Here is a 24,369-nt window from a genome sequence, read left to right on the forward strand (position 1 = left end):
TAGCTGAGTGCAACAATTCCCAGCCTGTTACAATATGAAGTGGCTGCTAGGGATGCTAAAGAGAATGTTCCATTAATCGTTGATTAGAAGGACATCCCCTTTGGCCTTTTTAATAATCACATCATAACCTGATAGCGACAGTTCCCAGGTTATCATGGTATGATGCGGTTGCTAAGTACCACAGGGTAAGATTTCTTAATATTTACATTGGTACCTTTGGCGCCCCTAAAATATCACAACCTAGAGTCTGAGAATGGCCTGGTGCCCGGTGCACACAGGACAGGCTGCTCTGCTAGCCTACCCTCCTGACACTGACACCAGAGGCTTCTTGCTGTTTTCCTTCTGCAGGTACGTGGCAGAGAATCGTCGCCCCACTGGCTCAGAGCCAGCAGCTGAAAAACAAAACAATATTTTATTATTGTTTTATTTTTCAGGTGCTGGCTGAGCCAGCGTGTGCAGGGAGGGGCGGGGCTGGGCCATTGGAGGGAGGAGAGGAGTGGAGTCCCTGGAGTGCACTTAAAAGTGTGCATGCCTGTTTGGCCTGCCGTCTAAGGCCAGCCAAACAGATGTGCGCCCTTAGGTTTCTCCAACCCAGCTGTGTTGCACAGCGGGGCTGGAGAAACAGCACAGACTCCAATGCACTGTCAGAGCGGCAGACCAAGCCGCTCAGACCAATCCTGGTGCTGCTCTCATGCTAGATACAGCATGAGAGCAGTTCGGTATAGCATGAGAGCAGTGCTAGGATTGCATGGGGAGTCTGTGCTGGTGGCCCAGGGACTGCTGGGACACCATCAGGAGCAGGAGAGAGGAGGAGCGAGGCAGCCGGCAGTGTCGGCAGCAGGACAGGTACGTTAAAAAAAATATATTATTTCCCTAATCACCCACCCCCTCGCCCCACCAACTTGAGATTTGAGGCAGCCGTCACTAGTCACATGGACTGCAAAGGTGAGAGTGATCAGCGTTTTTCAGTACAGTGTAGTGCACTGTGACACATTTTACAATAAGAGCAAGAAACCTCATTCTACAAGCATTTCTGCTGTAATTTAACATGTAGCACTGCCAGCTGCATTTGATGTTACAGTTTTTAGCTTCAGACAGGCTTACTAAATAGTCCAGTTTATTCTGAACAGCATCTTCCATCTCCGGTCCAGCCGTTCACGGCCACATGTTGCCTTTCTTCTTCACACAGGTGTGCGTGAAAAAAATGCATTAGCACTTTGTTACACACCCCTTGAATTGCACTTTTCTGGGGTCTGATTGAAGATCAAAGAGGACAATGCCCAACACCTGTGAAATTGAATCCTGCTGGGGTTCTGCCAAGACTAAGCAAGTTACCCACTGTGTGCCAACCTGCTAATGGAGCTGACAATGGAACAATAAAGAAGCACCCAGAGTGACTGTCCACTGTGGGCCTTGCAAGCAACAAGAACTGACTTGTCAAGTTTCATAGGTGCACATGGGCCTCTCTGGTCCAGGCATTGTGGGATTTATAGTCTAATTTATCTCATGATAAAACCAGGACTACAAGTCTTAGAATACTAAGAACATACCTGGACAGGAGTAGCTAGCAATGAATGGACTTGGGAAACTTGGCTGTTACTCAAGACCGGCTTCAGGGCAGGGGCTTTAGGAATAGAAATCTCAACCTCTAACAGCATCAGGAATGAATAAAGGTGAGTAGTAATGATATTCCCTTTGCCAAATAAGGGCACAGGTCTCAGGTTACTGTGACCTAGGATTAATTAGTTTGTCTAGTCCATTTTTTAGGATTCACTGGCTGACAGCTTCTGTAGCTTAGAGTAGACTTTGGTTCAGAGCATTAATTGTCATTGGTTAACATTATTGTCAATCTCATTTACCTGCTTCTGTTTTGATTGCTTGCCTTCCTCGTCTCCTGTTTGCCTCTCCCCAGTGGCATAACTTCTTAACCATCCTTACGGATTAGATGATTTATCCTTCCGCTGCGTACATTCAGGGAATTTGGTTTTCTTTAGCTTTTTGCACTCCTTGGTGAGGTTTGTGTTTTCTTTCTCCCTCTCACTGTGTGCTGCTTCCACCTCACAAATCCATCACCAGTGCTCTCCAGATTGCTTCCCCCTCAGCTTGAATATTGCTTCTTTTGGCCTACCCATCACTGGGAATGTTTTTAAATTCCAGACCTGCACCTCAGCTTCTTGGTTGCTCCACTACCCCTCCCTGCTCCTCACTCCCCCATGCTGTGCCGCTCAGCAGCATTCTGTTGCTCACCTCCCCCACCTGTCTGTTGCTCCCATGTCCCTCTCCCCCCAAATATTATTTTCTCCTCTCCTTTGCACTTGGAAGCTGCAATTTGCTGGTAAGGTGCTCCTTACTGACTTCTACCTGTGATGATTAGCACATTTTGACAGCACTGTTCCTACATGCATTCCTCAGGGTTGACAAGTTACCCATGGGAGTGTTTTTCTTACCTTAAAAGTAAAATTGTTGTCATACAGTGTCCCGAAGTGGGTTATGGGTCGCCCGTTGAAAATAACCCTTAGCCAGTAAGTACCCTCTTCCTGTGAAGACCTACAACAAGAAAACAGTAACATTGTTCTCTGTAACATTGGATACTACCTGTAAATCCAATAATTAGTAAATGGATTAAAATTTATGTATATGTCTGGGTTCAAACCAATCAGTTTACCACATTTCATCTGCAAAGAGGTGGTTTACATTGAGCGGTAATTGCAATATATTACTTCTTTAGATTTCTTGCTAAGCTCGTGTAATATAAAACATAACTAAAAAATACGTAAATCGATATTCAGGGGGCCCTGGTTCAGCCCTCCTCATCCATTGTTCTGTTCAGTATCCATTCACATTTTGCATCTCCCCATCACAGCATACAGCATGTGCCAATGGGTGAGTCCACTTCATTCAGTCAATGGCTCTCTTGCCCAGTAAGGCACAGCATTTTCATAATGACCTGTGATGACGCAGAAAAAGAAGGACTAACAAATATTCATATATCATATAATCAAAATCGTATAAAGTAGTGTGATTTTAGCAAAGAAAAATAATATACGTGGGAAATTGTGCCCACAGGGTAGTTCGTCATTATTATAAACAAGCTTAATTAATCATGAAGAATTGACAAATGTAGAAATCCGTCAAAATTGGAAATGTGTTTTATGATTTTCTTGATTGAAACTGTTTTATGCTTAGCTTAAATTTAGTAGAGGCTTTGGCCTAGTTGCCTGGTCTCAAATTCAGCTGCGTGGTTTTCACTTGCACTAATAAAATATATTATTTCATTTAAAGGTTGTATTTTTCCAGTAGAAATGACTAATACACTTATCTCAAGGTTTCGTGCTAGGCTGGTTGCATCCCTTTTGATGCAAGGTCAGCTCCTGCAGGTGCGGATAATAAAAGCACTGATACCGAAATAATTGGCAAACCTTGTTGCAACTTGTGTTCCAAGGCTCCAAGGACAATGTATGCATAAATGAGTACTAGGAGAAAGACACTATTCATTGGTCAAATTGAAGCCACCCTATGAACCCTCTAATGGAAGACCCTGAAGTTTTTGGAATGTTTCTTACTTAAACCCACTGGACAAAGAGAAGTCAGCCATTTTCCTTGATGCCATCTTTGAAGCCAAATGCCAGACGCCATCTCGGACGACATCTTGATGCCCTTTTCTCTATTCCAGAGAAAGAGACTTTGAGAATTCTCACCCTAGAGACTTTAACTTTAAAATTGCCCCGTCTTGCCCATGCAGTAACTTTGCCCCATTCTCCTTGCTGCTGCAAGGAAACTTGCCCTTAACTCTGCCCCCTTTGAAATCTGCCCCATGCTGATCGAACCGGTACCTGAAGGACGAAGAATTTCTTGAATGCTGATTGTATTTGGTAATTATGAAAGGATAACTGTATTATGCATTGTATTTTTCCTTTTAGGTACCAACTGCTATTTTGATAGGGCCCAAGCTAGAAGTTTTCCAAATTTGTGTTGACTAAATTCGTTTTGCATGAAGCCCCACATGCCAATGCTAATTAGAGGTTAGTCGAGGTATGCACTTGACGTACCATGTTGAATTGAAATCTTGTCATGCTGACCGATGTATGCAATTAGTCAAATTCAATCACTCATATTAGTGATTTGTATTGCTATAACTGAATGCATTATAATTCAGATTTTGCGTAGATTACGTTTCTTCCACCGCTATGGACAGCTAGTAATGTTCATATACATATATCATTTGGTTTTGAGACTTATATACATTGTGCTAGCTTTGTTAATATAGGGAAATAAATTCACTAACTTTAATAAACTGGTGTGGTTATTCATGACTGAAAGGTCATGTTGCGTCGAAATACCAACTGTTATTGATTCTTAATATGACATTTTGATCTATTAATTGGGTATTTGGCTATCGATTACAATAGTCATTGATTATTGGTTTAAGTGATCTGACTATTCTAGGATGAGGAGAGCCCAACTCGGCAAAAGGGTTCACCGACCTCCAACGTGTCCAGATACAGGTAATTTATAAAGGCTGGACGCGTTACCACCTGCACATCCCAGTAAAATTGTGGACTATAGTGACAGGACATGGGAGCCAATACATTACTTTGCTATTATTTTTTCTTTGCATACTTTCTCCTTTTTATTTAGCACCCTCGGGCAGCTATAATTGCCTGCCAGTTATGAGCACGTTACCAGCACAGTGAAACATATACAAATGTGGGCCATTGGTTAATCCCGTGAGACACTGGCTATTTGCTGGGTGGGCTCTCCTTAAAGCCATGGCATTTTAGGAAGGTTACATGGGACCAGGGCCAGCACTATGCATGGACAGCATGGGCAGCTGCACAGGGCCCCGTGATGAGCCCACCTACATGAGGCCTCGGGCCAGTGTCCACCCTGACCTGGGCCTCAAACCTATGATCCAGCACTGCAAGGCTCAGGAGAGGGACACTTCTCTCCTGGGCTTCACAGGCATGTGTAGTGCTGCCAGGAATACGGGAAGGTCCTAAGGAACGACAAGCAACTCACGCTCTTTCAGCCTTTGATTAGCTGTGAAAGAGGTGCTTGTCACTGAATGGGAAGGGGCAGTGCAGCATAGGAGGGGGTCCTGTGCCATGCAAGTTCAGGATCACCTTCAAGTACTGGGATGCAAATAGGGTTGCCACCTGTCCAAGGCAAAACTCCAGGCCATTTGTTGCTGTTTTAGGAGTCTGCAAAGGCTGTGACACAATACTAGATAGCGCTTTGAAGAAAATTGTATGTATTAATTCAATCAATCAATCAATCAAACAAATTTCTTAAGCGCACTACTCACACGGTAGGGTCTCAAGGCGCGGGGGAGTTACTGTTCGAAAAGCCATGTTTTGAGGTGCTTTCTGAAGGTTAGGAGGTCCTGGGTTTTTCGTAGGTTGGTGGGGAGGGATTTCCAGGTTTTGGCGGCGAGGTGGGAGAAGGATCTGCCACCGGAGGTGGTGCGTTGGATGCGGGGGACTGTAGCGAAGGCGAGGTCGGCAGAGCGGAGCTGTCGAGTTGGTTTGTGGAAGTTGATTTGTTCATTGAGGTAGGCCGGTCTGGTGTCGTGGAGGGCTTTGTGAGCGTGGACAAGGATTTTAAAAATGATCCTTTTGTTGATGGGCAGCCAGTGTAGGGATCTGAGGTGGTTGGAGCTGTGTTCGTGGCGAGGGAGGTTGAGGAAGAGGCTTGCGGCTGCGCTCTAGATTTGCTGCAGTTTTCCCAGAAGCTTGGCTGTGGTCCCTGCGTAGAGGGCGTCGCCGTAGTCCAGTCTTCTGTTTATGAAGGCGTGGGCGACTGTTCTTCTTGTTTCTGAAGGAATCCATTTGAAAGTCTTGCGTAGCATGCGAAGGGTGTTGAAGCAGGAGGATGATATGGCGTTGATTTGCTGAGTCATGGAGAGGGATGAGTCCAGTATGATGCCAAGATTGCGTGCATGGGTGGTGGGTGTTGGGGGTGGTCCAAGGGTGGTGGGCCACCAAGAGTCATTCCATGCTGTCTTGTTGGGACCGACTGATGATCTCTGTTTTTTCTGAGCTCAATTTGAGGTGGCTTGCTGTCATACAGTTAGCGATGGCGAGGAGTCCGCATGTAGGTTATTCTTTCCATTAGCTGGGTTCCTCGTGAGGGAGATGATGAGCTGGGTGTCGTCAGCGTATGAAATGATGGTGAGGCCGTGGGGGCAGATGATGTTGGTGAGAGGAGCCATGTAGATATTAAAAAGGGTGGGGCTGATGGAGGATCCTTGGGGGACCCCACAGATGGTCTTGGTGGCTGTAGACCGGAAAGGAGGGAGGCGAACTCTTTGAGTTTTTTCGGAGAGGAAGGAGGTGAGCCAGTCCAGGGCATTGTGGTGAATTCCAGCGTCGAAGAGGCGTGTGTGGAGGGTTTGGTGGCATACGGTGTCAAAAGCTGCGGAGAGATCTAGGAGGATGAGGGCAACGGTTTCGCCCTTGTCCAATCTGGTCCTGATGTTGTATATACAGGTGATGAGGGCGGTCTCGGTGCTGTGGTTTTTGCGGAATCCAGACTGGGAGACGTTGAGTATGTTGTTGTCTTCTAGGAAGCAAGACAGTTGTATGTTTAGTATCTTCTCCATGATCTTTGCGGGGAAGGGGAGAAGAGAGATTGGTCGGTAGTTTGTGAGGGGTCTGCTTTGGGGTTTTTGAGAAGAGCGTTGACTTCGGCGTGTTTCCAAATATCTGGGAAGGTTGCCGTCTCGAAGGAACTGTTGATGACGGCCCGGAGCTGGGGAGCGATGATTTGGCTGGCCTTGTTGAAGATGTGGTGGTGGCAAGGGTGTGTTGTGGAGCCTGAGTGGATGGAGCTCATGGTTTTGCTGATTTCTTCATCGTTGGTGGGGGTCCAAGTGTTCAGTAGGTTGGTGCGGCAGGGTGTTGTGGGGTTGGTTGTGTCGGTGGTGGTGATGGTGGGTGCTGACGATGTATGTTTGTGATCTTGTGGTGGAAGTAGTTGGAGAGGGAGTTGCAGAGGTCTTGGGAGTGTGGAGGTTCGATGGTGCAGGATTTGGGTTTGGTGAGTTCTTTGATGATGGCAAAAAGTTCCTTGTTGTTGTCTGTGTTGTTGTCTATGCGTTCTTTGTAGAATGACCGTTCGGTGGTCTGGATGAGTTGGTGGTGTTTGCGCATGGCTGATTTGAGGGCGGAAAAGTTGCTCATTGAGGGTGCTTGGCGCCAGGCTTTCTCAATTTTTCGGCATTCTCGTTTGGAAGACTGAAGTTCTGTGGTGAACCAGGTGGCAGTCTTGATGTTGCGGGTATTGTTGTTTATTTTGAAAGGGGCGAGGGAGTCAGCGCAAGTTTCTAGCCATCGTGTGAGGTTGAGGACGGCGGCATTGGGGGCCGTTGGTGTTGGGGAGGTGGAGCTTGTGCAAGGTTGGAGATCTTGTTCCACTTGCGGTAGTGGGTAGGATGTTGTTGGTGGTGGGTGGGGGGTTTCAGGAAGGAGAAATGGATGCAGTGGTGGTCAGTCCAGTGGAGTTCAGTGGTGTGAGTGAAGGCGATGTGGCTGCTGGAGGTGAAGATGGCGTCTAGCGTGTGTCCGGCTGAGTGAGTGGGTGAGGTGATCAGTTGCTTGAGGCTGAGGTTTGCGAGGTTGTCCAGCCGGGCCATACAGTTGCAGTTGTGGGTGCTTTCCAGGTGAAAGTTAAGGTCACCAAGGAGTATGTAGTCTGTGGAGGTGACGGCGTGGGTGCTGATAGTGTCGGCGATGGTGTCACAGAATTGGGGGCGGGGTCCTGGTGGTCTGTAGATGAGGGTTCCTCTTAGGGTGGTGTTGGCGTTGATGTGTACCTGAAAGTGTAGGTGTTCTGCGTTGTCTAGGGTGTCGGTGTTGTTGGAAATCTTGATGGAGTTCCTGTGTATTATGGCGATTCCTCTTCCTGGTTTGTTGGTGCGGTCTCTACGGGTGATTTTGTAACCTTCTGGGATGGCTATGGCGATGTCGGGTTCTGATGAGGAGTTCATCCATGTTTCAGTGAGGAAGGCGATGTCGGGAGAGTTTGTAGTGAGTAGGTCCCAAAGCTCGATGGTGTGCTTGTGGACAGAGCGGGTGTTAAGGAGGATGCAGTTGAGGTGATTGGGGGGTTTGGTGTTGTTGTGGTGCTTGTTGGTGTTGTTATGAGTGCAAAAGAAGTGGCATGAGTGGCATGTGAAAGGTCTGTGTGTGTGTTTGGGGTTGGCCTGGGCGCAGGCGGGGAGCCGGCTGGGGTTGAGAGCAAGGAGCTCTGTGGAGGAGTAGTGGTGCTTGGGGGGGCCGGGTGCTGGGCGCGGTCCAGGTACGGACGGGCGCAGACGGGCTTGCCTCTGGCGCGCCCGCACAGCAGCCGCCATTAAGAAGGGGAGGTGGGAGGGAGGAGCAGCTGGGAGGTGGGAGGGAGTGGCCGATAGGGGTGCGAGGGGGGCGGGGACGCAGGGGACGCATCGGCAGTGTCAGAACAAACCGCCAAGAGCCGGAAAAAGAAAAACCGGCACTATCAGAGCAATTCGACGAAGTGTAGCAGAAAATGGGCACAGGCAAATTTTAAAACAGTGTGTGAAATGAAAAACAAAGTGCAAGAAACGAAATACGATATACAAATAACGAAATACATGGTACAAAGCACTAGATACGCCTACCACTAAGCACCAGGGATGAGGCACAGGCGGGTGCCTGCGGGTGGTGGAGGGCTTTGAACTTCTGTTTGCAGCAACGGCGGGGTCAGGGGCACGGAGGCAGGCTGGTGGAGCCGAGTGTACTCCTGGCCCAAAACAGGTCAGGGGGTCACACATCATGTTAATATGTAACATGATGTTTCAGTCATTGTTTACCATAATTATTACTCAGGGACCAAACACAGCTCTGTTTATATTTGCTGTTTTGATTATGTACATATAATGGCTGAAAATAACAGCTTCGGGTGATTTGATTTTTATTGCTTATTTTTGTACCTATCAGGACCTGAAACAGAACAGAACTGATGCAACTCTAGATCCAAACAGCCTTGAATGAGGAATGAAACCCATTTGATGCAGTTTTATACAGCGCAGATTCAACCCAAAGGTATTATAGCATTTTAAATGAGAACTAGATACATTACACAAGGACACATTTTACTTTAGGCACAGGAAGTATGAGCGATTTGCCTAGAATAACAGGATCTTGAGTGGGCGCAAAGAATGGAACCTGGTTCCCCACTTACAAAGTTGGCAGCTCTAGCTGTAATGCCACATCCTGGTTAGATAGAGGGCGGTAGGTAGAAGCCACATTAAAGCTCGGCTATTTATGGGCTTGTGGTTCAAACTGGACATCAAGCTGATCCAGGTAGTATGCCTTTGGTGTTTATCACATTAAGTCTGTTTCAAAGTGGTGCCGTATTGTCAGATCAGTGGGTGAGTCAAAGGGAGAGTATTATTTGCCCAGGATCAAACACTTTGTTAAATTATTAGACCCAGACCCAGTGCTGCACACTGCTACTTAGTACAAAAGCTATATGTTTACCGCTGTAATGCATTTAGGTAATTATTATATATGGCTGGGCACCTCCCTTCTCTCAGGAAATATTCATACATTTTTAAAAATCTCGGTGACTAGCAGTTTTTACATTGAATCAAAATACTCCCAATCTTACCAAAAAGTGAGCAGCAGAGCAATAAGTAGGGCTACTGAAATAATGTGGCGGGGAGGGGCAAATTATCCAGAAGGGATTAGTAAATTATGCATCAAGAAAGGCATATTATGATGTATAATTCTGAAATTTTAGGATAGTATTACTTAACCATTTGTGGACTTGTTAACATTGCCTGGGCATTGGTTGTACTTATTTAGTACAAGTTCAACGTTCAAATGTAGCAATAAGCAACAGAACGGTTGCCAGTCTAGTTTTGCAAAGAATTTTCAGCTGTGTGGCAAAACGTGTCATTGTGCTATTAGGAACTTTTGAACCATCTGAGTTGGAAACAAAAATTGTTTTTGTTAAACATGCAGATTAGGCAGCAGATGATGGATTATGTGGCAAATGTGCCAAATCTATAATAACGCGATAAATACAGCGGTCGCACAATTGCATAATTCCCTTGGCCCTGACAATAATTCCATAAAAGAGATTGCCCAGGAGCACACACTTTGGCCAAATGGGAGGCAAGGATTAAAAACATGTCTCCTGGTTCCACATCTCCACCTAGTCCACTAAACCACAACTGGAGTGTCAGTGATTCTGAAGGAAAGGCTGCCCCTCCCAGGGAATCCACACTTTGTTATGGGCTCTGCTCAGCTTTTGAACATGGTGATTATTCTCATCATAAAACTAAGATCAGATGTCAAATACTCTACTTCCATAGTTAAAAATTACCAGTTGGACGAGGTCCTGTGGTAATGGGTACTTACTGGACAGTATAAGTGGTAGATACTAATATCTACCACTGGTGTTTCAAAGCTTAATACTATTTCATTCAGTTTGAATACCAGAGTTCATTTTCTAAATTTGTTGGTCAAAATTTGGAATTGCGATCAGTCAAGGCTCACTTAAGAAGGTGGTAAAGGGATTAGAACTCAAATATAGTATGATGAGTAATCACGCTTGATAAACTCAATCTCCAGCTGAGTTATCTTGTAACATGACTTGTTTTAGAGGGAAGATTTAGAATTAAATCCCAAAAACCTGCTATAGGACTCCTAGATCCCATGCTCTCCAAAAAACATCTTCCGAAGTCTCTGCACACAAAATGTGCCTGTGCATGTGCAGTGTTTCTCCAAAGGCATACATTGTCCTGTGAAGTGATAATGGAAAATTGACAACCCTACTTGGCTCTTGCAGCGATGACTGGGGACCATAGCTGTGAGGCCCATGAAAGGGCACTCTCCTTTCCTGAGTCTTGCAGCACCAGACCATGGACGTCAAGCCCAGGGCAGTGGGGCCACATCCCATGGGTCTTGCAGCACTACATCATAGTTATGAGGCCAGAAGATGGGACAACACTCCCATGGGCCTCACAGATGTGGATCAGGGTAGGGTAATCCATGGAAGGGAACACCCTCCCCCTGGGTTGCAGTGCCACACTATTGTTGTGATGCCAATGTGGCTTGCAGCAAGTGACCGTGGTTGCGAGTTCTAGGGGAGTGGAGGTCTCTACCCTCTGTCTTGTAGCTATGATGTAGCATTGCCAGGTCAAGGGGAGGGCCCCTCTCTGTGGGCCTTGTGGCCATGTTTATGTGCTGTGAGGCCCATGGGTTAGTGGGCTCCCTCCTCTAATCCTCCCAGTCCTACACCATGTCTGAAAGGCCCAGGCGGTGGAAGGCGCCTCCTGTGGGACCCACCCCTGAGCCCCATTGAAACTATCTCACAGCTCTGTACCAATGCTCTGTGCATAGGTTGATGTCAACGTTCATGTCCTGTGATATAATTTCCTGTGATTTCACATTGCATGCAAATTAGAGGGCTCTGAGGCATTCCCTTTCTGCCTGGGCATAGCCATCGGGCAGGAGCATAGCCATTAGTAATGCAGCAGGTGCAGAGGCACTGGGCCCAGGGATATTAAATGCCCAATGTTCCCAAATTATGGATTTATTTTACTCTGCAGCCAGTGGACAAGAATGAGGGGACGCTTTTACTTTGCAACATCACCCATGGTACTATTGCTGTGCTACTTGCCTCTCTTCCATTGGCACTGAAGCCATGTTCCAGAGGTGTGAGGCTTTAGCGAGGCCCTCCTTCCACTGGGGATTGCAGCTAACCAAGGTTAGACCTTCAGGGAAGAGGTGGCAGTCCTAAATTTAGCAGAGAAGGAGTAGGGCTGCAAGACTCATTTGGGGGCTCTCAAAGGGTGTAGCTATCAATAGTGCAGCAGGTCCAGTGGCACCAAGGCTCATGGATATTATGGACCCAATGCACCGAGATTAAGGCTGTATTTCACTTTCTGGGCTCATTTTCTTGCATCAGACCCCCTGGCTACATTACTATGCCACTGATCCCTTCTTTCATGCACCGCACAGCCATGATCCAGACCTGCGAATGTCAGGAAAGGTCCATGCTCCCCTAGGCTTACGAGCCATGGTTCAATGTTGAGAGGCTCAAAGGAGGAAGCCTGCTGTTCCGGCCTTACAGCACTGGACCAGGTTTGCAAGTGGCCCCTCTGAAGGGCATAGCTATCAACAGTGCAGCAAGTGCAGTGGGACTATGGCTTTGTGGGGGTATGGGTCCAATGCACCCAAATTATGGCTGATGTATTTTACTGTCCACAAAAAGCAGTATACAAAAAGTGATGAATGGAATGCTTGAATTAGTCACAGCAACTGGTAATTACACAGGCTACATCCCACTCTATTGTTTTTTGCACACCAGGCTACCTTAGTTTTGAACCCGGCCATATGCAAATCAGTCTTGCCCTGCTCCAATGGGAACAGTCCAGACCGAACTACCAGGCAGGTCCTCCCTGATCCAGAAAACAAGCAACCCAGCACAGATGTCACCCTAGTTAGGGATCATCAGACAGGTATAGCTTGGTTCAAGTGGCACAGTGTGCACGGGACTCATATCTTGGCATACCCATGGATTTGTCCATGCTATGTCAAAATTACCCAATATGCACAAAGAGTTCCTCTTCCTGGTTCAAACCTCCAGGGTGCTTACTGTTTAGTCGGATTATGTACTCCGATTCCATCCTCCTGAGTCTTCGCTCCCTATCACCCCCCCTCTGGGTTGGGGGCACCCTATCTTTTCCAAAAATTGACATTGCATCAATTCTACCTCCATGAACAGGATTAAAGTGGCGGGCCACCGGATAAATTATATCATTATTCTTGATGGCACGCCAATGTTCCAAAATCCGTTTTTTCATCGGGAAAATTGTACTGCCCACATACCGTAATCCACATTGACAGGTGATGACATAAACAACAAACTCTGAATTACAGTTTAGGATTTTTTTAATTTTCACTTCCTTTCCTGTCGGTAACAAATACCCTTTACAGTTGACAATGTTTCTACAGGCCTTACCCTTGGCACATTTGTAAAAACCATGTTGCTTGTCTGAAAAGGTCTCCCTGCTTTAGATCTGGTAGCTATGTACTAACATATCCCATAAAGAACAACTCTTCCTGTATGTCATTTTTGGCTGAGGACTGACCTTCTGACCTATCACCTTATCCGTCTTTATCAAATGCCAATATTGGGTCACAATTTTCCTCACTTCGGGCGAATAAGCTCTAAAAGTGGTTATAATTCTCAGAGCATTTTCATTTTCTTTTTTCTTTTTTGGAATTAACAGATCGTTCCTTTGGACCTCCTCCATCTTTTGACAGGCGTCTTTAATTACTTTTATTGGGTATCCCCTCCATCTGAACCTCCTAATCATGTTTGCTTGTTCATTCTGGAAACTCTGGAATGTACTGCAATTTCTTTTTGCCCTGAGAAATTCCCCAAAGGGTATACTCCACTTCAACTGAGGCGGGTGATGCAATTTGGGATGGTCCAGAGACATTACTACATGATTTTTTGGACTGGTTACCTATCAATGATTTTCATCTCAGATTTACACATAAAATACACAGACAGGTCATTGAATTTTTGGATGTTGAGGACACAGTTTAGGGAGTTACTCTACAGACTAAACTCTTTAGGAAGAGTACGATGGGGAATAGTATTTTACATGCTTACAGCCATCACCCGCCTCAGTTGAAGGATGAGGAACTCTTTGTGCATATTGGGTAATTTTGACATAGCACGGACAAAACTATAATTGGCAAGTGAGCCACTTGGGATCTGTAAATCTGACTTGCTTTTTAGGACTGGCCTGTACTCCCGGAATTATATATCATCATGATGTGGACTATATGCATGATGGCAGAATTAATATGTGGGGATTTACCAGTAATTGTCCGCTATGAGGTGGAATAGTGTCAGCACTGAATATGTTACTTTGAGATTTAGTATTAATGATTTATTATATATTTTGTAATCATTTTTTCTTTTTTGGATGTGAATATGTCTTAATGTAAGATGTAATAATTTTTGTCTCTGGTTAAGATATTTTGGCTCTATGTATATATCTTGGGCTATTCAAATCCACATATAGTACTTACTCAGGATTTTCTTTATGTCTATGATGGCTAATGGTATATGTTCCAAAGGAGGGGCGGCCTCTGTAATGACTTGGGCCAATGAAGAAGACCGTTATGGTTGAAACGCATTGGCAGTGCAAGTCGATTCTGTGAGAGATCTTTAAGCCTTAAATAAACATCACAGTTGTTTTGAGTGCCGGTTGGTAATTGAATTCTTTCAGAAAGATATATATATAAACATATATATATGATTTTCTCCTAGGAATCCAGGAGACGGCACTAACCAGTACAAATTGATTTGCTAATTCAAAAAGGTTTTTTTATTTCATAATAATAAAGTGCAATATGCGAGGTACCAAAAAGAAACATAGATGTACACCTGTATCCAGGGCCAGTAACTTCAACACTACTTGTGGGCTATAGCACTCGTTGTATCACCCACTGCAGTAGCCCTGTAAAGAATGTCTCCAGGCTTGTCACTGTATTCTGGGTGTGCCCTTTTAAAATGCCATTTTCACCTGGCGAAATACATCTTTTGCCAGTCCCAAGCCTTCTTTTTTAATATATATGTCACCCCTAAGGTAGGTCTTAAGAGCCCACAGAACAGGGTGCATAGTATTTAAAAGTAGAAAATGTACATTTAATGTTTTACATTTTCTGGCAATGAAAAATCTCTAAAGTAATTTTTGTTGTGGCAAGGTTGACTCTCCCATAGATTAACAGTGGTTTACACTATTACACTTAATAAGCAAGCCTGGGTGGAATTGGAGGAATTTTGGTAATTCCGTGTTACTCTTGTAACACAGAATTACTGGTAAATTGAAATTCTGCCGCTCTGTCAGTGGAATTGTAAACTATGCAGTGGTTTCTAAAGTTTATGTATCACTGCATACCAATCATTTTTTTAAATTTAAAACTAATATATTTTCAATTTAGAATTAATTTAATTTATTTTCCATTTTTCTCATGGGACCTAGTATTATAGCCTGCTTTCATTATTTTTTATAGGAGTGTTTTGCAGTGCCACTGGCTGGCCAAATGTAGCCAAATGTAGCGACTGACTTAACTCCAGGGCTGGGCTGGAGTGTGTTCAAGTCTGTTTTACTATTATAAGGACTGTAGTAGAATTAGAAGTGTATTTTGTGACTGTAAACTGTCCAAATCTTATATGTCCCTCCCTGAACCCCTCTGTAGTAACTCCGCAATTCTGTATGACCTGCAAAGTTCTTTATTTTTAAGAAGTCTTCTTCTACAGCAGCAGTAACTCCCAGCTTCCAGCTCAACTAACAGCTTTTTCTCCAGAATTCCACCATCCCCACATTCTTAGTTACATCATCAAGAATACTCATACAATTCTTCTCTTGCAAGCACATCTCTACACCCTCCTTAAATTTCCATTAACTCTGTTCATTTTTTCGTAATTATTCCCCACCACTCCCCCCTTGTCGCTCTCACCTTTACTACTAAATGCTATACTTACGTTTGTGTGTAGATTTCCACCACTGTCGTAGATGTTTCCATACAGAAAAGAAAGAAGAATTAGAGTTGGAGTTTGTTTGCCTTAGTTTTGTGAACTGCATTTTATAGTACATGAAGTACTAGTAGTGGGTACTACTAGTGGAGTACTGCTTTTCATACTATAAAATTCCTTTGGTGAATCAACTACTAATAGTGGGTACTACTAGTGGAGTACTCCTTTTCATATTATAAAATTCGTTTGGCGAATCAAGACCTATATTATCTGCACCATATGTATTGAACATGCAAATAAGCAGAGTATGTTTGTAGGCGCATTTGTTGTTCTGAAATTTCACTCTTAAGCAGACTCCACTGACATTTTTGAATTTCACTCTTAGGCTACTTTGCTCCAAGATCAAAGAATCTGTTGCACCTCATCCTTCTTTCCTTCAATCACCCAGAGAACTGTCAGTGTATTTGAATAACTGGTTTCAGGCTGGTATCAAGGCAAAGAAAGTGTCCTACTTGGCCAGAAAATTGAAGTGGACCCAGAGCCCCCCTCATTTATTTCCCAAAGAAATGATTTCATGCTCTTTCATGTTGATATGATACCTGAATATCAAATTGGAAACATCTCTGTACCACATTATTGTGGTAAAAATATTGTAACTGCAAAAATATTGTGGGACATACTATCAAAGGTAAATTTATCTTTTTGTATTTGTTTATAAGAGCTTTGTTTTAAATATTGCTTACTAGGGCACAGCGTTTAATAAAGTTAGCCTTAGTTTTGTAGTTGCATTGTTTCTTTTTATATTGTTTTAAATAAATGTTTTTGGTACATATTTTTTCTGCTACCTTATATTTTTAAAGCACTGTGTGTGTTCTTTTGGGCAGTATTATACTTCTAAATGACTAAACAGGTTCTAATTGTATTTTAATAAGGGATAATTATAAGTGATGGGGTCATGCATTTTGGGTGTACAAATTATCATAATTTCATATTACAGGCTACGTTGTTTATTGGGAGATTCGATGGGTAGTGTTTTATTGTTAGTTTATTTAGAATATTTTTGTGAGGTTCAGATTCAGTCATTGTGTTTGTCATATTTTGGCATGTAATGTATATTTTGGTTATCCTTTAATGTTATTTTTCAATAAGATGTTGGTTATTTTATTGTTTTGGGAGAGTAGAGTTAATTATAATTATTAAAAAATGTATTTACATTTTAATTTTATGGTTTGAGTAATAGGTTTTTGTACTTTTAAAAATTGGTCTGCTTCTGTATAAAACTGAATTCATATTTTGAGTTGAAATTGTGCATTTGCCATGTCCCATTTATATACTTATTTTTGTATCACAATATTTTTGCGGTTGATATTGTAGCATATAAAGCCACTGGGTCACACCTTCTATTGACCTTGTAAGTCCCTGCCTAGTCCCATGTTAACAGGGAATCCACTATATTGTTTGTTACATAATTAAAAAATTACCATAGGAAGTGAGAGGCTGCTTTAATAGGCCTCAGGGTTGTAAGATAAGCTATCATTAACAAAAAATATGGTTTGTGATAAACATTATCTCCTTAATATCTTTTATAAAAATAGCGCCATCTGGTAACGTTCCAGACTGGGGCAATAGGCTGTGTCAAAGTTCAAAAACTAGAAAATCAGGGTGTGCACCACAGCCATATTGGAGTTTTGTTTATATAACCAAAATATCCTCCCATAAAAAATTTAAGCATGTATTATTGTGCTGATTGTGAATTATAAATAATTCTCATTAAAGTTTCCATGTGCTTAGTCAATAAGTACCACAGCTTTAGTATAATAAATCTAAAATGTAGTTTTTTATCATGAAAATAACCCAATTTCTCATTTAAAACATCCCTCAGTCTGAACTCACTTAGTTTAAATAAAATACTTTGAAAAAAATTCTATAATATGTCTTTTACCATTCATTGAGGATTCTCTAGCAAGAGGTGTGTGCTCAAACTGCAGATTTTTTCTTTCATATAATATTTATAAAAACCTGGCAACTATTTACCTGGGTAGAACTTTTTGACCCTAGTTATCTCATGCAAATCTTAAGATACATTCAGTCTTCAAACTCACTGACAGGCAAAGCTTTTCAGATAGTCATAACTTGTAGGTGAACTTATTGGCTTGAACCACAGATCAGCAATCACTTGCGCCAATATAGTGACCTTTTCCCTATATTTATTTGAAGTTTCAACATTAGCAACTCCTCAGCAGTTGGCATCTGCCAGAGGGAACATAATATGGGCAGATATTTTCTAGCGTGGTTATTACAATCCAATTTCAATAGAAGGTTATCGATCCTGCTTTTGCATCAAGGTCAGGCTTAGCCAATGGAAAGGGAATGTTCTACCAGTGGAAGTTTTCTTTAACAGGCAAGATGATAGAAAATAGACAAGTCTTCCCATCCATCTAACTGATGTTTGCTTCAACATTGATTGGCAAATTCTACCAATCCTCAACATGCTATTTTTCTCTCCTTTCTTATGTTTGTCCACTGTGTTATGGTATAAGCATTTATTTAGGTTTCTGGCTTGCCTCCTGTGTGACTTACCCACACATACAGTTGGTTTTGGATGACACCTCCATCAGTTCTCATTGCAAATACCATTATTTCTTAAGTCATCTTTGGCTGTGTATTTTTTTCACTCCGTTTACATTAAATTTTTCCATGCTGTTTGCCCCGCGTCAACTAAATAGTGTGCACCAACATGACTACATGGGAGATCACAAGAGAAATCAGCACAATGATAAAACAGTTTTGCTGCAATTACAGACCTTGTTTTGCATTTGAGTGAGAATGCCTCCGAAAAGACAGGATGAAGATCGCAGGGTATCCTTTGAATGGGTGACTTCAAAAGGTATACCTCCAAGCGAGAAGTACTTGCAGCCATCATGGATACAAGTTCCTTGTGATGTAAACCTGTGGGTGAAAAGAGCACAACGCTTGAGATTTAGTTTATCCTGCACAGTAGTTCCATGATATGTTGTGCATTATTTTAAGCAATACCTTCGGTAAAAGAGGTTTGCTGTTGACCAGGGCTCCCCTCGGAGCACTGATACAAATTAACATAGCATTTAGCAAAGAACCTTTTACTTGACTCAATGTTTTACACCTAAGGCAGTAATGAAGTATTTTTTTCATTCTATTATATCAAGTGTTCATCACTATCAACATATTTAGATCTGTGTAATGCTGTATTTCAACAATCCTTTACCAAAACGTAAATGTATTTCTTGAAGGCATTCAAATTTTGGGAACAGATTACCCCTTATCAGATGGAGAAAAACAAAAGTAATCAGTTTAATGCTTGTATTCTTCACAGCTTCTCGTAATTACTGTGCCTCACTATCAAGGCCACAGTTATTTTTGCCCACTACATGACTTTAAATGTGGGCCAGTGATATACAACCTAGACTTGCTTTCCTCTAATAGGAAGAGTGTAACCCAAGCTGCAAGCAAGTGACGTTTTCAGATGGAATAATACCTCAACGCATACTGTGGCTCTGTGTACTGGATAGGGAATAGGAAAACCTTTGTTGGGAAGTAGGAGAGATGAGCCCTTGAAATTGGTTAAAAAGATGTCCCTGACCAGATTGATTAGGATAAAGTTTCCCAAGTAAACTAAAAATCTTCTGTTTTTGGTATAGCCTGGAAATATAATTTGTTTGTCGCAGACCACTCCCCATTCAGGACCGGCCATGATATTTTTCAACTCACAAATTAGTTATAACTTTTGCGATAATTGGTCACTAAATACTAGTCAATTAAGAGATGAAATAATGCACCGAAAATGCACCAATACTTTTTTAAAAAACTACAAATAGTCATTAAAAGCCCATGAAAACAAAAGAAACACTGCCACCCCACCTCTGTACAGAACCCACAGCCTTTATCATCATCCCATTCATCTAATTAATGGTGGGGTCTACTGTACCCCACCTCCTCGGAATAGCCCATCAGCTGTACCTGGTCAACATATAACCCACAAGGGAAAAACAAAGCTGACAGAAATTACCAGAAATGTCAGCTGCAGATCATGCTCATATCAAATGATCACAACGTCAATGTCTAATTCTTAGGCCAGACTAAGAGATGTAAATCCCTGGGGCAAGATCCTACCCCATGCTTCTGTGATCCCTCCTTAAAAGGCTCTTCTGCATGTAAACTGCCCTGCATGCTATTATCCCTCTCAGAGAAACTACCAAAAATGATATTCATCAAGAATGTTATGTTAATTTTAAATTTCCAATTTAGAGGTGGCAAATACAGCCCTTGTTAAAAAAACAGAGAAACAATTTTTCTCTGTTATTTTCATGGCAAAGATGTCTTAAAACTTCAAGTTGTTTGGTACCGCTACCCTGTCTGATATCAGTGCTATGTACAGACTAGCATACGCAGACTCCCCTTCTCACACTAGTCTAATAGTGAAGTCGTCTATTTTCTTTTCATAATTAGTCTTTGTCCATCAGTAACCTCAAGGTACAACACAAAGTCTGCTTGCATTGCACCAAGGGAACGAAAGGCCACAACGTTTTCTGAACAGGCACAATGAATCAGTATGGGCCAGAACTGAGCACTTTACTCACACCTAAAGATCGACAGAGCTAGCTTCAAACAAGTGGCTGAGACTGGAAAGTGTGAGGCGGAAGTCTTGGAGCCAGTAGTACACTCAGGCTCAAGTGCCCTTTGTACCATACCCCTTGACTCAGCAATCCGCGTAAAGTAAGGCGGCAATGCAGAGGATTGAAGCCCTGCTGCATGTTGGGCTCGCTATGCACAGGTGCTTCTAGAAAGCTACTAGATACGTACCAGGAAGTCGCACACACGTGGTATCCCGGATCACTCACCACGGGACTCCCAGGTTGCCGCCAGCATGGAATGATTCCCACCAGACTGAGGGTCTCTCCTATCCTCCATGATTACTATTGTTCTAAGTATATGTCCTGCATTGCTTTGTTGATTGTTGGCCCCTAACTTCCACACGGTTATTCCAGGGTCGCTTTGAGCATGACCACTAATATGACCCACCTTTGATTCCTGATTATTGCTGAACAATTATACAACCGGTGCCACCCTGCTCTACTGTTGCCCCGTCCCTGTGGTTAATACCACACAGTTCTTGGGAGATGTTTTTTGTTGTTCTTCTTTCTTGGTATCACTGGGATTCGATGAGAAAGTTTTCGCCGGGTGTGGGTAGTGGGAGGAAGGTCGATGATTGTGGGACTGTTTATCATTGTTTTATTGCATATATACATAGCAGCACACACATGCTATTCCTGATCCATCACCACTCATCCCATCTCTAGAATGACGACCACACATAACGTCACAAGCCTGATTGCAGACACCACTAGGCTGTCCTGGAACATCCCAGGAATATCCCAGGCCTAAATAACCCACGTAAGGGCAAACAGGTTTTGCAGGATTTACACAGACATGGTGCACAGATCTCCTTTTTGCAGGAGACACATTTACCGCCAAAACCTGTGCATACATTTGCAACAGTCTGTTGGCCGCATCAATATTTTTCAAGTTACAGTACCTACTCACGGGGAGTCAGCACGCTGATTCATAAAAACTTACCCTTCCACCACTATGACACCTGTGGTGAAGAAGGGGGCAGATACGTCTTAGTAGCCGGTGCCCTAACGGGACAGTGTATATTACTTGTCAACATCTATGCACCTAACGCAGATGCTCCAGAGTTTTTTCAGACACTACAGACCCTTATTGACCGCTTGGACGCAATATGCTTATGGGCCCCGCTCTATATACCACGGCACAGGCTTCCGTGGGAAAGCCCGACTCACGGCAAGTACTGCGGAATATCTGTGATAACTATATCCTCAACAATCCCTGGTGCCTACTACATGACACAGCCCCGGCCTACACGTTCCACTCAGCACTCCACAACACATGGACACGTATCGACTACTGGCTCTTGTCTGCCACGCTTACTCCATGGCTTGGGACCATCAAGCATCTCCCACGAACACTCTCTGATGTTGGTGACATTACATACTCCAGTGGGGGGAGGTATAGAACAACAGTGGCTCTTCCACAATATGGCACTGCATGATGACCAATTTCATTCTGAACTCCGCACCGCAATTCTTGAGTATTTTGAGCTTAATAAAGACTCAGTTCAATTGCAAGCCACCCTATTGGAGGCCTTTAAAGCCTACACCTGGGGCATAGGTATAGCCAAGCACTCAGGGCTACTGCGAGACCTGCGCAGAAGCCTAGCACTGGTAGAGGCAGACCTAATGGCCTTGGACCTGTTAAATGTTCAGCAACATGATGACTCTCAATTACATTAACGCACTAAGCTATTGGCTGAGTTTCAGGATCAAGCAAACCATGAAACGTATTACTTGGGTAAATAATCTGTGGCCTGTCGTTAAAGGGAAGGGGAAAGACCAGGCCGGACGCTAGCCAGAATGCTGAGGTCCCCCAGGGGAAGATCAAACATACCCTCACTACGTACTCAGAGGCCCAGGAGAAGGGTACCCTTCTACCCACATTGTGAGAAGCAGTGATTATACTGCTTTTGAAACCAGGCAAGGACCCTCAATAGACCAGGTTGTATTGACCGCTTTCCTTGCTGAACTTCAATATTAGAATATTGGCCAAGCTACTGTCCACACATCTTGACCTACTGATGGACCAGATCGTTTCCCTGCCCAGTCAGGCTTTGTTCCACATCGGTCAACATCACTCAACTTGCGCACAGAGTTTGCGGTACTTAATAGAATCTCCCTATCGGTGCCTGCTCTGGTGGCCTTGCTAGATACAGAGAAAGCATTTGATTCATTGGAATGCCATTCCTGCAAGCTGGGCATTCCACGTAATTTCACACCATTAATCAAGCTCTTATTCACACAACCAACAGCCCCAATTAACATGAATTGTACACTATCGGCCCTTTTTGCAATCACTAGGTGAACGTGTCAAAGATGCCCTCTATCGCCACATCTTTTTATTATAGCAATGGATCCCCTAGTACAACAACTGCAGGAGGAGCATTTACATCAGGGCCTGGAGTTCAAATCAGGCCCACTTTTAATCTTCTTATATGCGCACAACATATTGTTGTTCATACGACACCCTACTACAAACCTGGAGCTGATCCTCAGGGGATAGCTTGATACTGTTTTTTCAGGTTTCAACATTAACTGGGCTAAATCAGAGTTATTTCCACTTACAGACACAACAACCCTAATGCACTTCAAGTTCCCCATGAAGTGGCATGATGACCCCATAAGGTATTTGGGTATACAGTTAGTTTGCCTAAATTATGGCCCAGCAGTAAATAAATTGACCGCCCAAGTGGACCAATTTCCATTATCTATAGCTGGTCATATCACCATTTTAAAAATGGTGATAGTGCCTTGTTTTTCGTACCTCTTTCAGAACATCCCCTTCCAACTAACCAGTTCCTTCTTTGCATCTTCAATTAATTATACTGCTGAGACTTATATGGGTGGACAAACAGCACTGCATTGGGTGGGATACCTTAATACTCCCATATGAATGGGGGGATTTGGAGTTCCGTATTTCCACTTGCATTATCCGACAGCACAGTGTCAATATGCTCGACATTGATACCACATTGATGCTCGCCTACCTTACTCTAAACCCGAAAAAGACATGGCAGCCCCAACACCACTGCATACTCTGTTGCCCATGGGCCTCTCGTTAGACCAGACATACAGCCCTTATCCACCACTTGCTGGATACTCTCCAGCAACCCCACTGGCAGACAACCCTTGGCTTCCCATTACAACAGAGAAACTAGTCAACCGCATGTTAGCGACCCATGCTTTACTTACCTTCAGGATCTCTTCCCTGATGGACGTCTTCAGCTGTATGGACAACGATAGATTTTGAGATGCCACATTTATGGATTACTTTGTGCTTCGACGACTGCAAAATGCATTGCGCACCCAAATCCCATCATATCCCCTAGCCCCTGATGATTTTCCACCATTGTCTCTAGTAATTAAGGATGGTGACGAAAGTAGACTGCTTTCCAAATTATATCATACTTGCCTAAACCTCTACCCGGCACACATTTGTAAGGTCAGAGACACGTGACAAACAGATTTGGGACATCAGCTAATTGGTAAGATTTGGTATGCTTGCTGTGAACAGACGTGTCTTATATCCTTTAATCATCGCCATAAACTCCTTTAATATAAGTTCCTATGTAGAGCATATATTACACCTGCGGCCATGGCACAAATTGACCCAACGCTATCCTCTGACTGCCCGAAATGTCATACAACTGCAGCAAACTTTGTCCACATGACAAGGACATGCAGCAATATTGCGCTGTTCTGGAAGAAGATGTTTGAACAACTTGCCTTGATGGCAAATAATGCACTTGAGCCCACTCCTTTACTGACTCTGCTGGGGTATGTATTAGACGTACCAAACCAGTGCGTCGCTTCATAGTCATAGCATTACTATTGACCAGAAGGGAGCTAGCCATACACTGAGAAGCAAGTATCCGCTTGAGATAGCAGACTAGATCAAATGTCTCATGTACTGCAACACCCCAGTAAATTATAAACAGCTTTAAAACTACCGACCTCAAGACCGAAAGACATATGGCAGCCTCTAAGGGACTATCTTCTGACACTGGGATCCCAGGCTTCCGCCCACTAACCAACCATTTAATCTGGCGTATGCGGCATGAACACTGCACTCTTTTTTTACATGCACAGACAAGTGGTCTTTCCAGGCCCTCTGCCTCTGTCCATACCACAAAGGGTCCTCTTCTCCCCTCTACACACAAACACTGGCCCA

General features: G+C 43.6%; 1 protein-coding gene across 1 annotated transcript in view; it reads right to left on the bottom strand.

Annotated features, from left to right (window-relative positions):
• PKHD1 (PKHD1 ciliary IPT domain containing fibrocystin/polyductin) overlaps positions 1–24,369 on the bottom strand; it is a 1,684,711-nt gene that overhangs the window by 1,604,073 nt on the left and 56,269 nt on the right. The window contains exons 4-5 of the mRNA XM_069236642.1: positions 18,333–18,477; positions 2,448–2,547 (exon numbers count right to left, since the gene is read on the bottom strand). Of these exons, the coding sequence (XP_069092743.1) occupies positions 2,448–2,547; positions 18,333–18,477 (245 nt within the window). The remainder of the gene's footprint in view (positions 1–2,447; positions 2,548–18,332; positions 18,478–24,369) is intronic.

The sequence above is a fragment of the Pleurodeles waltl genome, chromosome 5 (genome assembly GCF_031143425.1).
Source record: "Pleurodeles waltl isolate 20211129_DDA chromosome 5, aPleWal1.hap1.20221129, whole genome shotgun sequence".
Classification (NCBI taxonomy): Eukaryota; Metazoa; Chordata; class Amphibia; order Caudata; family Salamandridae; genus Pleurodeles; species Pleurodeles waltl.